This window comes from Haemorhous mexicanus, chromosome Z (genome assembly GCF_027477595.1).
Source record: "Haemorhous mexicanus isolate bHaeMex1 chromosome Z, bHaeMex1.pri, whole genome shotgun sequence".
Taxonomy (NCBI): domain Eukaryota; kingdom Metazoa; phylum Chordata; class Aves; order Passeriformes; family Fringillidae; genus Haemorhous; species Haemorhous mexicanus.
The window spans coordinates 78,373,194-78,385,563 of NC_082381.1; the positions used below are offsets into that span (position 1 = coordinate 78,373,194).

General features: G+C 33.4%; 1 protein-coding gene across 1 annotated transcript in view; it reads right to left on the reverse strand.

Annotated features, from left to right (window-relative positions):
* Positions 1–12,370, reverse strand: part of SPEF2 (sperm flagellar 2) — a 75,491-nt gene that overhangs the window by 22,478 nt on the left and 40,643 nt on the right. The window contains exons 21-27 of the mRNA XM_059837010.1: positions 11,996–12,133; positions 9,545–9,705; positions 8,481–8,658; positions 7,550–7,709; positions 5,451–5,552; positions 3,679–3,817; positions 2,295–2,536 (exon numbers count right to left, since the gene is read on the reverse strand). Coding sequence (XP_059692993.1) covers positions 2,295–2,536; positions 3,679–3,817; positions 5,451–5,552; positions 7,550–7,709; positions 8,481–8,658; positions 9,545–9,705; positions 11,996–12,133 — 1,120 coding nt within the window. The remainder of the gene's footprint in view (positions 1–2,294; positions 2,537–3,678; positions 3,818–5,450; positions 5,553–7,549; positions 7,710–8,480; positions 8,659–9,544; positions 9,706–11,995; positions 12,134–12,370) is intronic.

Here is a 12,370-nt window from a genome sequence, read left to right on the forward strand (position 1 = left end):
TTAAAGTATACTGGCACTCCCAATTGTGGAAATTTGTTAGATATATTTTGAAAATATTTCCTTTTGACATTTACCAAATATCTTGTGACAAACCTGTTTACACGTTATTTTCTTCTAATATACTCACCCCTCCTTTGTTGCTCTTTGTTTGCTTGCATTTCTAGGTAAAAATATGCTTCATGTAATCTCCATGATGCTTTAGAAAAGCCTAATTTCCAATTTTCAGAACAACTTCAGGAAAGTTATTATTCACTACTACTTCTGTTCTAGTACAAGCAGATTGGTAGGTTTATTCTATTTAGACTTGCTCAATAGCCTATGCCCCATGTGCTTTTTTATGTGAATTTCTACTATGAATGCTGAGAGATATGCTGGGGTGGGTAAGAATAAGAAAAAATAAGATGGTTGGAAGCAAATCTATATTTGTTTGGAGGCTCTCCAAGGCAGGGGCGGTATCTCCTTTAGAGATGCTATTCAACAATTTCACTGCTGCTGTGCTGGGTGCTTTAGTGTTTTTTCCTCTTTAGTTCAGTGAGAGACTAAGTACTGAGATGTGTATTTTCTGTTGACCATTCTATTGAAAAAGGAGAGACAGAAGCCTATGAAAAATTTTCCTGATGTTTTAGGAAAGAAAGGAGGCTATAATGAAGTGAAGTGGTCACCTTAGGAAACCGAGGATGTGATTTATGCTGTCTTAAAATGTGTAAGAGACTGGGAGGAAGTATTTTTAAGATGACTTGCACAGCTTGTGCTTTCCATCCTCATTCAGCTATCCAAAAAAGGTAATAGTCACCAAACAGAAGATAAATACATGGGGGACTTTATTTTAAACAATAATTCTTCCCCATTGTCTCAGAGAATAAGCAACAACATTCCTTTATAGTCTCATGACTGCTAAGGCAAAAAATTCCCTTTTTCAGATAGTCACATTTTGGGTCATTTAAGTGAATATAATACTATCAAAAGGGAAATACTGTAGAATCATATTCAATTGTTTTCTTGCTAATTATAACAAATTTACTAAGAAAATGGTTGTTCTCTCCTAAATATGTCAAGAATATTAAAGTTTGTAATAGACAAAATTTTTTTGTTTTAAGTATCTTTATCTTAATTGATCTAAAACCGAAAAAACCCTTTCTAGTGGAAATACCAATTAAACTGGTTTCTGTGTTTCACTTCTATAGTACTGTAAATGATTACAAAAATACAGATTTTTAGTTTCATGTCGTATTATATATGCATTACTATCTGCAGAATAGGTCTCTACAGAAGATTTTGAAATGCTTACATACACATCTACATTCCTACACTAGAGATAAGATAATATGCATCTCTCTGCAGGAAAACGGTAAATATCTTTCTCCCTAAAGCAGTTTTATATGCAAAAGGAAATTGGAATTGCTCTATAAATATACATGAAAATAACTTCCCAATAAAGAATTAAATTCAACTTCATTGTGCCTTTGTGGCCTTATTACACTGGAAGAGTTAGATCTTGAATTGTAAGCACTTGTTTATACATTGTATTTCACAATCTTAGTGGCAATAATACTAACATTATAATTTTAATATGAAACACTGGTAATGAAACACTCTGCAAATACATGTGTAACTACTTTCCATCTCAGTTTAAATCTGCCTTACCTAAATTACTTTATGACATTTATACAGTCCCAGAAACTATTCCAAGTCTTTTTAGGCATCCTAAGCCTTAAGCTCCCATAATTAGGGGATAGACATACAAAAAAATGCATGTTTAAAGGTTAAAAAAAATTACATGTTTGAGTTAATGCCTGAAAATCAGCCAAACAACAGGCACACATTGACTTGAAGAATACAATGGTTAATATTTATAATAGACCCTATAGAATAGGTCCATAAAAATAGAGATAGTTTTAAAATTGTGTTTTAAAATAATATAACCTGAGTTCACTGAGCTCTCAACCAGTAAAAAAATTTAAAACTTGCATATTTAAGTAAAGCAAGCACAATACACACACTGTATTGAAAATCTATTATAGAGACACCTGTTAGAGGAATATTAAACACGTGGTCTTGACAATAAAAACCCTTTATAAGCTTTCAAATGGTCGGTTATTTGACATTTTCAATATCCTCCCACTACAACTTTGTTTTTTATATGTAGCAGGATCTTTAACTGTAGTACAATCTTTAACAATACAGGTAACTAATGTAAAGTTTAACAATACAGACAACTACTAAGCTCCCAAATACTTTAGATTTTAAGTAGACAACCAACAGTCCTTCAGGAGTTCAAAGGACAACTTTCTTACCTTTAGGCGCCAGCTGTAGAAACTGCTTATGAAGTGTAGTAAGTTGTGAAATAGTTAGAGTACTGCTTCCAGAGGTTTCTATGCGTTGAAATTCTGGTGGAGGATCAGGGTCAGGAACAGGGTCAGGAACCATTTTTACATCGCTATTGATGAAAAAATCTGTTCCTTCTAAAGTAATTTCATATAGGATTTTGCTAGAACTCTCAATATGATGTCGTGCAACCTCTACCAGTTTTTCAACACTGAAAACATAAATGCAGAAACTCATGAGCATAATACACAGTGCTAATAACATAGCTTTAAATTTTAATATGCTTTTAAAGTTTTCCTAAAGTAAGAATTTCAAACCCTCTGTGTGGATTCTGTAACTACCAAAATCACTATGAAGTCTGCTCTTCCTCTAGCTGCAAGAAATCTTTTGACTGTAGTCAGAAATTTATACAAAGTCAGATCTAAGACACAGAAGAGACCTGATGGAAAAACATGAAAGCACTTCCTAGGCTAGCATACTGGAGAGGCACATGATCTCCTCTTTCAAGTGCAATGAGTACAATTTATACAGGGAAAGACATCAGCTGTCTATAATGTTGAACACAGATTTGGCTTGGAGTGTCAGGTCAAAGGATATGATATTCCTGAAATACTGTGTCTTTGTTAGCACATGTCAGGGGAGCAAATAAAACTGGCTGGAAGGAAGAAGCTTTGCCTCTTTGAGCTATTGCCTGTTAAAGCCTTCACATCCTCCATTTATGCCTCTCTTCTTGGTCATGCCCTGACCTGGATCAAGCAGCACTGACCCAGGTATAATTCATAAGTTAGTATAGGCCAGAAATACTTTGTAAAAGGCAAAGTCCCTCCCTTCCTTTAGAGAGGAAAAGCCCTTTAATGATACAGACATAGGTCATTCTGTGACAGTCTAATGTGCTATAGTGACTCAGGTACATTTTATTTACTAGGACAGAAAAAAACTGTGAAGGAGAACTTTTTTTTTATGGTCCTTGAAATAATTTTGAGAAATGTAATATGTGGTGATAAGAAAAACAGATGGAATTTTCCAGTGTGTGTAAAAAACAGGAAAGAACCTTCTGAAATGATACAGAGCTTTCTACTGTATAATTGATTGTCTGCTTAGCAATCTGCTAAACCTGTAGTCAAGAAAAATAGTATAGCATGATAATTACATTTACAGCTACAAGCAGAACCTTTTAATCAGCCAAGAAATGAGTTATGAGCATTCAGGTTTCTAAGATAAAACTACATGAAATTATTATTTTCTACATTTTTTTCTAAATTACTTCCATCTCCAGACACAACTATATTTACTACCTTAATCAAGGTTAAAAAAAAGAAAAAAAAATTCCTGTTTAAAATTGATACATGTTACCTTGATTTTTCCTCCAAGAAGGTGGATCCAAGCCACTTTTCCATATCTTTATAAGCATCTTCTGCTTTAAATTTTAGATCCTCAAGAAATGCTAAAGCTTTTTCTTTTATAAGTTCTAGCCGAGATTTTGTGGCTGCCTCTGTTTAAATAGTAAAATCATAATGAATAATATTTATAAAATGTGAGGAATGTTCTCAGTCTAAGCACCTAAAGTTCAGCATATTTAACTGTTTTTAGCTAAAAGTACCTTAGAGGATACTTGCTGCCTGGCTAGTCACTTTTCTGTAGTACAGTTAAGGCTGATGTAACTGTGGCTTCTGTACATGTTCTTTGAGCAGCTGCTATCAGTATGTTACAGAGGTAAGTGCATGACAATTTTTGTCTCCCTGTATTTTCAGAGGTAGGTACTGCATAGACGACTGATAAAACTGTTCTCTTAACACTAACAGAATAAAAGGCAAGGCACATTGATGCAACAGAGAAATTAAATATTAAATCAATGTTAAAAACTTAGCAGCTATACACAACTAGTGCCTTTGCTAGACTCTATGTATCTAAATAAGTGAAAACCATAAGTTACTGAAAGGAAACTAGATAACAAAGCTACAAGCAAAAGTACGATTCTGAAATACCAGCCATGTGCCTGTGCAAATAGGAAATGGGGTCAACATGTTCAGCCATCCTTAGGTTCTTGGGTTTTTTTCTTAAATATAGGATGAAAATGAAGCAATGTCAAGTACAAAAAAAAAACATGTTAATGAATTACTAGAATTCATCTTCATGCAATTAGGATCTTCAGTGTTATTAGTATTCTTCTCATTACCCCAAGATCTTGGAAATTTTATTCTTGAATAAAAGAAAAGTTTAGTACTGCTTTTGTATTAAACCATGATCAAAGATGTAGGTGTACAAGCATTTGGTCTGACTGGATCTAAAGAAGCCTTATGAGTTTGTGGTTTGTTCAATGACTGCTGTTTGCCCTCTATTTTTCATAATAAAATACTGTTTAATAGCTAGCCCACCAGAGGTACCATATGATGATGGGCTTGCCAACTGTTGCCAAATGGAATCAATGAAAGCTGGGCTCTATCTTCCCTTTAATGACAAAACAGTCTTCTAGTCTAAACCAACCTATCTTTAAAAAAAAATCTCAAACCATTTTCAGTTTGGGACTTCCTTTCTTCAGACATCTCCCTTTGGCTGAAGTGAACCATTTTGTTTGAAAGTTACTGGGTAAGACGGAAAAAGAGACAGAATGACTGAACAATATGTAAGTTTTGGAAGAATCTGTCCATAAAGCAGTTTGGAAGAACAACCAAATCTATGTCCTGCTGCTTGAATCCCATGTTGCTTGAAGAGGAGGGAATCAGAGAAAAAAATCAATGAAACATGCCAAAAAATTCTTTACCAGAACAAAACATTTCAAATACTGAATCCAATTCAATTGAATATTGAAGTGTGAGTAAGAACTTATGCAAAATCCTTTCTCTCAGGATGAATATTTGCTTAGTCATGACAAAATAAATTAGATTAAATGAAAAAGAAGACAAAAGGAATGAAAATCATATTACTACCTTTAGTATATTTACAACAGAATGACTGATGATTACCACACTAAAAATATTTCCTGATTTCTCCAGACACTACTGACTCTCCTTTTTCTTTCTTATCCATCCATTTTGTTTAATGTCTCTGGTTAGTATTGACTAGCATACTAGTCAAATTAGGAATAAAAATCACCTACTAATATAAGTAAACAAATAGTTACATACCCTCCTGTTTCAAGGCACTGAAATATTCTTGCTTTATTTTAACTGCCAGTTCTTCTTTCCTTAATTCTTCTGGATCTATAGGAGCTGGAGTGGCTTTTGCTCCTGCAGGAAAACAGACCTCTCAGTCTTTGGATTTGCTTGTGTCATGAAAAATTACATTTTCTAGCTTACTTGATGTGACCATTTATGAGAATGCAAAGGTGGATACTCAGCTGCCAAATGTGATTCACATCTGCAAGTCATGCTAAGGTTAACACTGCATATAAATACTGCAGCATATACAACCGTACTAAAGTTGGTTAATTAACATCCTAAAATGTATTTCTGAATGGAAAATCATGACTGAATAAGTGTGCCTCTCATTTGAACCTAGATGGTCAGAATGTCCTGTTTTACCCAAGTATTTACCTATTTATTGCAACCAGAACATAAATAAATGTCTTTTGAAAAATACCTGTTTCTTCTGGAATAAATTCAAGTTTGACAAACTATAATAAATATGTTATGGTAGTAGTTACCATCAAAGAAGTGAAAATAATTATGCTATTAAAAAAAAAAAAAAAAAAAAAAAAAACAAAAACAAAACAAAAAAACAGAAAGAAAAAGGAAATCTGTTATTTCATGCCCCTTCAGGCCTGCACTTCCACCTTGTTTTGACTTACTTATCTATAAACAGATATTGTAAAGGTATTTTATCATGTTTTTAGAGATTGCATGGAATTCTGCAGCCATACAACTTTTACTATTACTCAGCATTATTAAAATGTTTGAAATTGCGTTATCCTAGAAGCAGACGGAGATGTTACAGAAAAAAAATATAATGATATCTGCATGATACATAAGGTCAACACAAAACAAATGGTCAGTTCTAGAAGTGATAAAACTACACCTGGTAAGTTGTATCACTCTGTTACCAGCCCACAGCTACGTCCTAGGGAGTTCTCATGTTACAGGAACACTACAGTAACACTGTATTTGAGATGGTATCAAAGTCAATACTTTAGTCATAAATCCATCAGTTCATACTTCATCTTCTACCAGGAAGAATGCACTGCAGCTTTCTAGCTGCAGTTCTGGTTTTCTAATTTCAGGTAATCTTGTACCAGATCTGAACAAAATTTGGTTCCAATAAGCAATCCACAAACTTTGAACTAGCATGCAGCAGCTAGTTTATCACAAAACTTTTCTAGAAGCCTAAAGATCTGCTACTCTCTTGGCTAAATTGAGAAGCTAAACTAAGCCTAAGGCTCCCTGGGGCTCACAACTGGCTAAGTATTTGCAAGGCTAAGCTTCTGTTCACTCTGTATGGGCAGAAATAACAGAGAGAGAAAGAATTGAGCACGGTGCAAAAGAAACTTCTGTCAAAGAAAAGAAGTCAACTGGGTTATGCACAATAACTCTGCAGTTACAGCTTTCTCATTTGGAGTATAAGAATTTCAGGCTACCCTACACTCACAGGGCCTGAACTTCTCTCTTGCTATGTAGAACATCTTAACAAGAGACACAAAAGTTTAGGCTACAGGCCTTGCTTGCTAATGAAATTATGGCATATTGCAGACAAAAGGTGAAGATTACACAAACTACTATCTGCACAAGGAAATAGCTGTCACAAAATGTATAAACAGCCTTGTATGCCACAATTTCTTCCAGCACACTGCCTGCTTTTTCTCTCTTGGAAATAAATTCTGTGTTTTCACCTGGTGGGACAGATTCTCTCCAGGCCTATGTGCAAGACCTACCGCAATAGGAATCTGCTCCTTTTTAGGACTTCAGCTGTCAAGTAGGCATAATTTATTTTACTTGATAAACTAGCTTTAACTGTTCCATTCCAACACAGAACACGAAGAAAAATAATATTTACTTCCCATTTAGAATATTTATTTCTACATATAACAACTACACATGTTTACATAAATGCAATTGCCATTCAAATGCCTTTCCCCTCCTTTATCACTACCAGCTTTTAATACTGATGTTACATTTTAAAAGAGAAATTATACCCAAATTAAATGTGTTGAGTTATTAATTTCTGTATTATTCATATATTGACATTTCAGTTATTTCAAGCAAAGCTAAAACAAAGCCTGCATTTTAAATACCTTTTTTTTTAGGAGGTGATTTGGAAGATGCACTTTTGGCACCTTTGCTATCTTTCCCAGCCGCTTTGCCTGGTTGTTTGGGTGCAGCTTTCGAAGATTTCTGTTTTAGCTGACGTTCATTTTCTTCCTCCATTTCTCTAAACTCTATTTCAGCTGTTACCTTGACACCACAGTCACACATAGTACAGTACATAGTATCAGCTCTGTGAAACTACTGTTTTAATTAGCTTATGCTTGCTGAAAGTACTTGATGAGAAGTAGACACATTAAAAAAAACAAAGGAGATATTTTAACAAATTTACTAAATTTTGATTATTTCTCAAAAATTAAATTCTGCAGCAAAAACGCAAGACAGACCCATACTGGGTTTAAATCTTGCAGTCACTGTCTGTGCTTGAGGAAAACGTTAGAAAAGCAAGAATCAACAGTATACAAAGGAAGCCTAGAGCAACATGATAAGGATGCAGAAATTAAGTTATTTTAAATGATCAAAGAGAAAATAAAAATCTAACCTAGAAAACAAACATTTGAAAATCTTACCTAAGTTACTTTAAGCTATATAGGAAAAAGAATGTAACCATAGGGTCTGAACATGTGAAAGGTTTGAGCAAACACTGCATCACAAAATTAAACTTAATCCATCTTCTCACACATCTATTGAGGGATAAGAGAAGAGTTTATCATGGAAGAAGATATATAGAGGCAACATTTGAAATATTTCTCAGTAATGGAATGAAAGGCTCAGTTATAACTATGGAGGTGCTGAAAACACACACTCCAATATTTTTCTCATAGAACTACAAACATACTAAATGGAAATACCAGTGGTGGAGCAAGACAGTGCAAAGATGATGGATTTAGACTGCTTACTTAATTGGGGGGCTTAGACTGTACAATCCAGAAATCTTTAAGTAAATAAAACATTCCATACCATATCTGATACTGCTGTTACTGCTGTTCGCCATGTATCAATAACAAGGGTTTTATCATCCCTGCAAGTAGTCACTCCATTTTCAGAACTATTATCCTTAAGATTCTTCTTCTTAGTTCCACTCTTTTCTGACTCTGTATTACCTGGTGAAGGTAGTTTCCAAGAAACTAGAGGAATCCTCAAAAATAAAATATAAGGAATAATTTAGATACTGCTTTATAAAAAAGCGTTAATATCTACATTGGAGAATATGCTGAAAGAATGGAAATGGTACTTTCAAAATTTGCAATAGCAAAAAAAAAGGGAGGAATTTTCCTTATGAACAAAAGCGATGAGGTGTGTGTATGGCCAGAAAAATGTCCAGTTTAAGTGTAACAGCTAAAAAATAATAAGAGATGGATAAAACTACATCAAACGACTGTGTGATCTGCTGGCGAATTCCACATTCAGACACTTTACTCAGATAATTTCTTAATTCGCTCTAATTAAGTTTAAAAATCAGGTGTTATTACTGATGGCATTTTCTATATTGTGAAAGTATCAGGTGGTATCCCTCAACTTTTAATATGACATTCAGGTTGGTACATCTTTGAAGGTTGCTTTGATTTACATTTGTTATTACATAACACTTAATTATATTTACATTTACATAAAATTGATAACATTTAATTTTATTAATTGGCACAAATTTTAAACCAACTCATGTTCCATAACAATACTTTACATATATGAGGATTGTGCTGTAAACCATCAGCAATATAAAGGAAAGAAAGAAACATTTCTATAAGTAGATTTCTGCCTGAGGCAGCTTTTAAAATGTTTTGCAATTCAGTTATGCATTGGTGAATATGATACAGGTAAATAAGTAAAAATGAGGGACAAATGCAACCTCTAAAATGATTTGAGATTCATCATTTGACTATAATCCCTAGTTAAAAATTTCTTATTTCTCCATCCTTTGAAATATACAGACATTGAATTTCATATACTCCAAAAATCTATCAGCACATTCTATTTGTTCATTTTATGTGTTCTATTTGTTCAATTTTACACTGCATTTCTACCTTCTTGATTCATCTTGATCTTCCTTCCGCTCTCCATTAATAATATCTAACAATGGGAGTCTAGTAAAATCTTGATTGTCTTCTGTTGGGATTTTTCCTTCCATTGCCCTATAATAGTCATGAAGAAGTCTCTTTGTATCTTGGAAACGATCCAGTTCAACCTGAAGAAGGACAAAGAGACTGCAATTTGACACACCACAGAACAATTTTTTGTTATCACATGTTAACAGAAGAAATTCTAAATCTTAAGAGTTTGAGGGACAGCAAGAAACACAGTCATAATTGTTTTAAAATTTATAATATACTGAATGCATACTTCTATTTACATCTATAATGATTCACACTGTCATTTCTAGGCAGTAATAAGAATCTTAATTGTTAAAATAGGAAAAGCTATTTACAATAAATAATGTTCAGTTCATTCAATTTATTTACAATATATTATGGTGAATATATATTTATATTTCCCAGTAGCAAGTGCTGACAAATTACATGGATCTTCTTGTTCAGAAGAAATAAAGTCTTAAAAGCATAAAATAAAAAGGGCTATGTGATGGAGAAAATTTTAAAAGTCATACAGTTTTTCTGGACCTAAGTAATCAACAGACTTTGAACACCTAAGTGTCATGATCTTTTTGTGTGAATCATCTCAGAAGAAATCAAGTAAGATTCAAGAAACATTTAACACCTGTCATGTTTTGATTTATTGATTCAGTACGGTGTTAGTTTCTAACTGACAAAACAGTACTAAATATTCATGGGAAAATGTACAAAACCACATTCACAAAACAAAGGATAAAACCTTTGTGGTGTAAACCAGCACTTATCCATAAGTTAAGGAGGAAATATCTTCTAGTATAACTGTGTGCATAGAAAGGAATGAAATCTGATAAGGGCATTTATATGAATATATGTGTTTACACAGTTACAGAGCCACCTGGGGAATATATGTAACCTCCAACAGAAAACCCCAGAAATGGAGAACTCAATGACAAAGAAACCTATTTTTGGCTGCTTCTAAAAAGAATAGTTATTACATAAAGTTATAGTTATTATATTTTTAGTCCTGTAGTTTTAGGATTAATAATTCATTTATTTGGGGGAATATGTACTAAGTAAAGCAAGAAGTAATGTTTTCTATTAAATTTTTATTTATGAAAACAAAAGCTTACATATGGTTAAAATGAGTTAGTCATTTTATACTGTTATTGTGCATGTCCACAAAAGACAGATCAAATTAGATTCATAGTGAATCTCCACTGAACTCCATCATACATGCCCATTAAATTCTGTTAGAACTAGGATTGCAAAGATATAACTAGGAGAATAATAAAATATTTAAGCTCTGTATTATAATTTTGTCTCCTTTATGTATATAGTTAAAGACAGATTTTTTTAAAATATTCAGGATTATAAAAATCCTAGTTACAGGACCAATGAGGTTCAGATAGTCAGCAGTTATTTGATGTTTTGACCTCTCTTTTGTCAGTGGCCCAAAGTCTTTATTTAGGGCATTATGTAGACTCTTTGAAAACAAAGTTAACAATTTCCTTACTATAGCACTGACTATTTCACAAACTTTTCTCGAATTACCACAACACTTACATGAGATAAGAGAGTGGATCCCTTTTTCATTAAGCATATAAAAATAGCAGAGAGAATTAAAGGGCTGAAACCCCACCCTAAACTGCTTAGGCCTGGCTTTTTTAGCTTAATTACTATCACAAGGCAGGTGCTTACAAACACAGTTTTCATTGTCTTTAAGTTTGCCATTTCACAGAATGGTCACTTAGTTTGCACAAACACCTGTCTAGCCAGTCTAGTCAAGACTACTCCAATCCAGTTCTAAACTAATTTTATGCATCTAGAACAGCAGTAACAGGGAAATCTTACTTTACTGCAGGACTTAATGGACTCTAGAAAACTTTGAAGTTACATATCTCAAAGCTCGGTCATATTTGAAAAACAGCAGCAAGTGACATCTCAATCTCAAAACATAACTTGATTCTTTAGGGATTTTTTTTGTTGGTCAACAGATAAAATTTCAAGACACATCAGTGAAATACAATTGAGATATGGGAAATACAATAACATCAAGCTTTGAATGATGTAATTCATAAATTAAAAGGAAATATGATCACAGAAGGATAAAGAGCTGCAACATTTATGTCACAAAACTCTAGATGATTAATTGGAGTTCAAAAAATGCAAAAAAGTAGCAGTGTATAATAGAGATTGAAAGTTTTAGGGATTGAACAACAAGAATAGTATTTTTCTTAATCTTTCCTATATTCCACAGTTAAATTTATGGAATGCCATCTCTTCTTTTCTCTTAACTTTGTCTATAAATTCAGAAAACACATGAATATTTGCTTAAGTAATTTTTAATCTTTCACATATTTGGAGCCAACCACATGAAATTTCTCTCATGCTTACTGTAGCAGTCCATACCTGCATAAGTGTAAAGAAATGGTTCATTGCAATCCCCCTGCGATCTGGTAGCCACTCTTCATTCATGATACCAGTACGTTCCCGCTCTGCTTCTTCCCTTCTGCTGTTACAGATATCCCAGAGAAGATCTCTTAAGTCCTAAAACAAAAAATCAGATATGGTAATTAATTATGAAAGAAAACTTAATTTTTTTTCAGTTTTTTTCTTTCTATCTGGGGTTTTTACTTTATTGTTATAATATCAACACCTGGTCAGGTCACATGCCTACAGAGGGCTGAGAGAAAATTTCTTTACAAGTGTGCCAGAGAGAAGAACACAAAGATATGAGTTTGGTGGGCAGGCAGTCTTGCTTTCCTCAGGCAGATATAATCTACC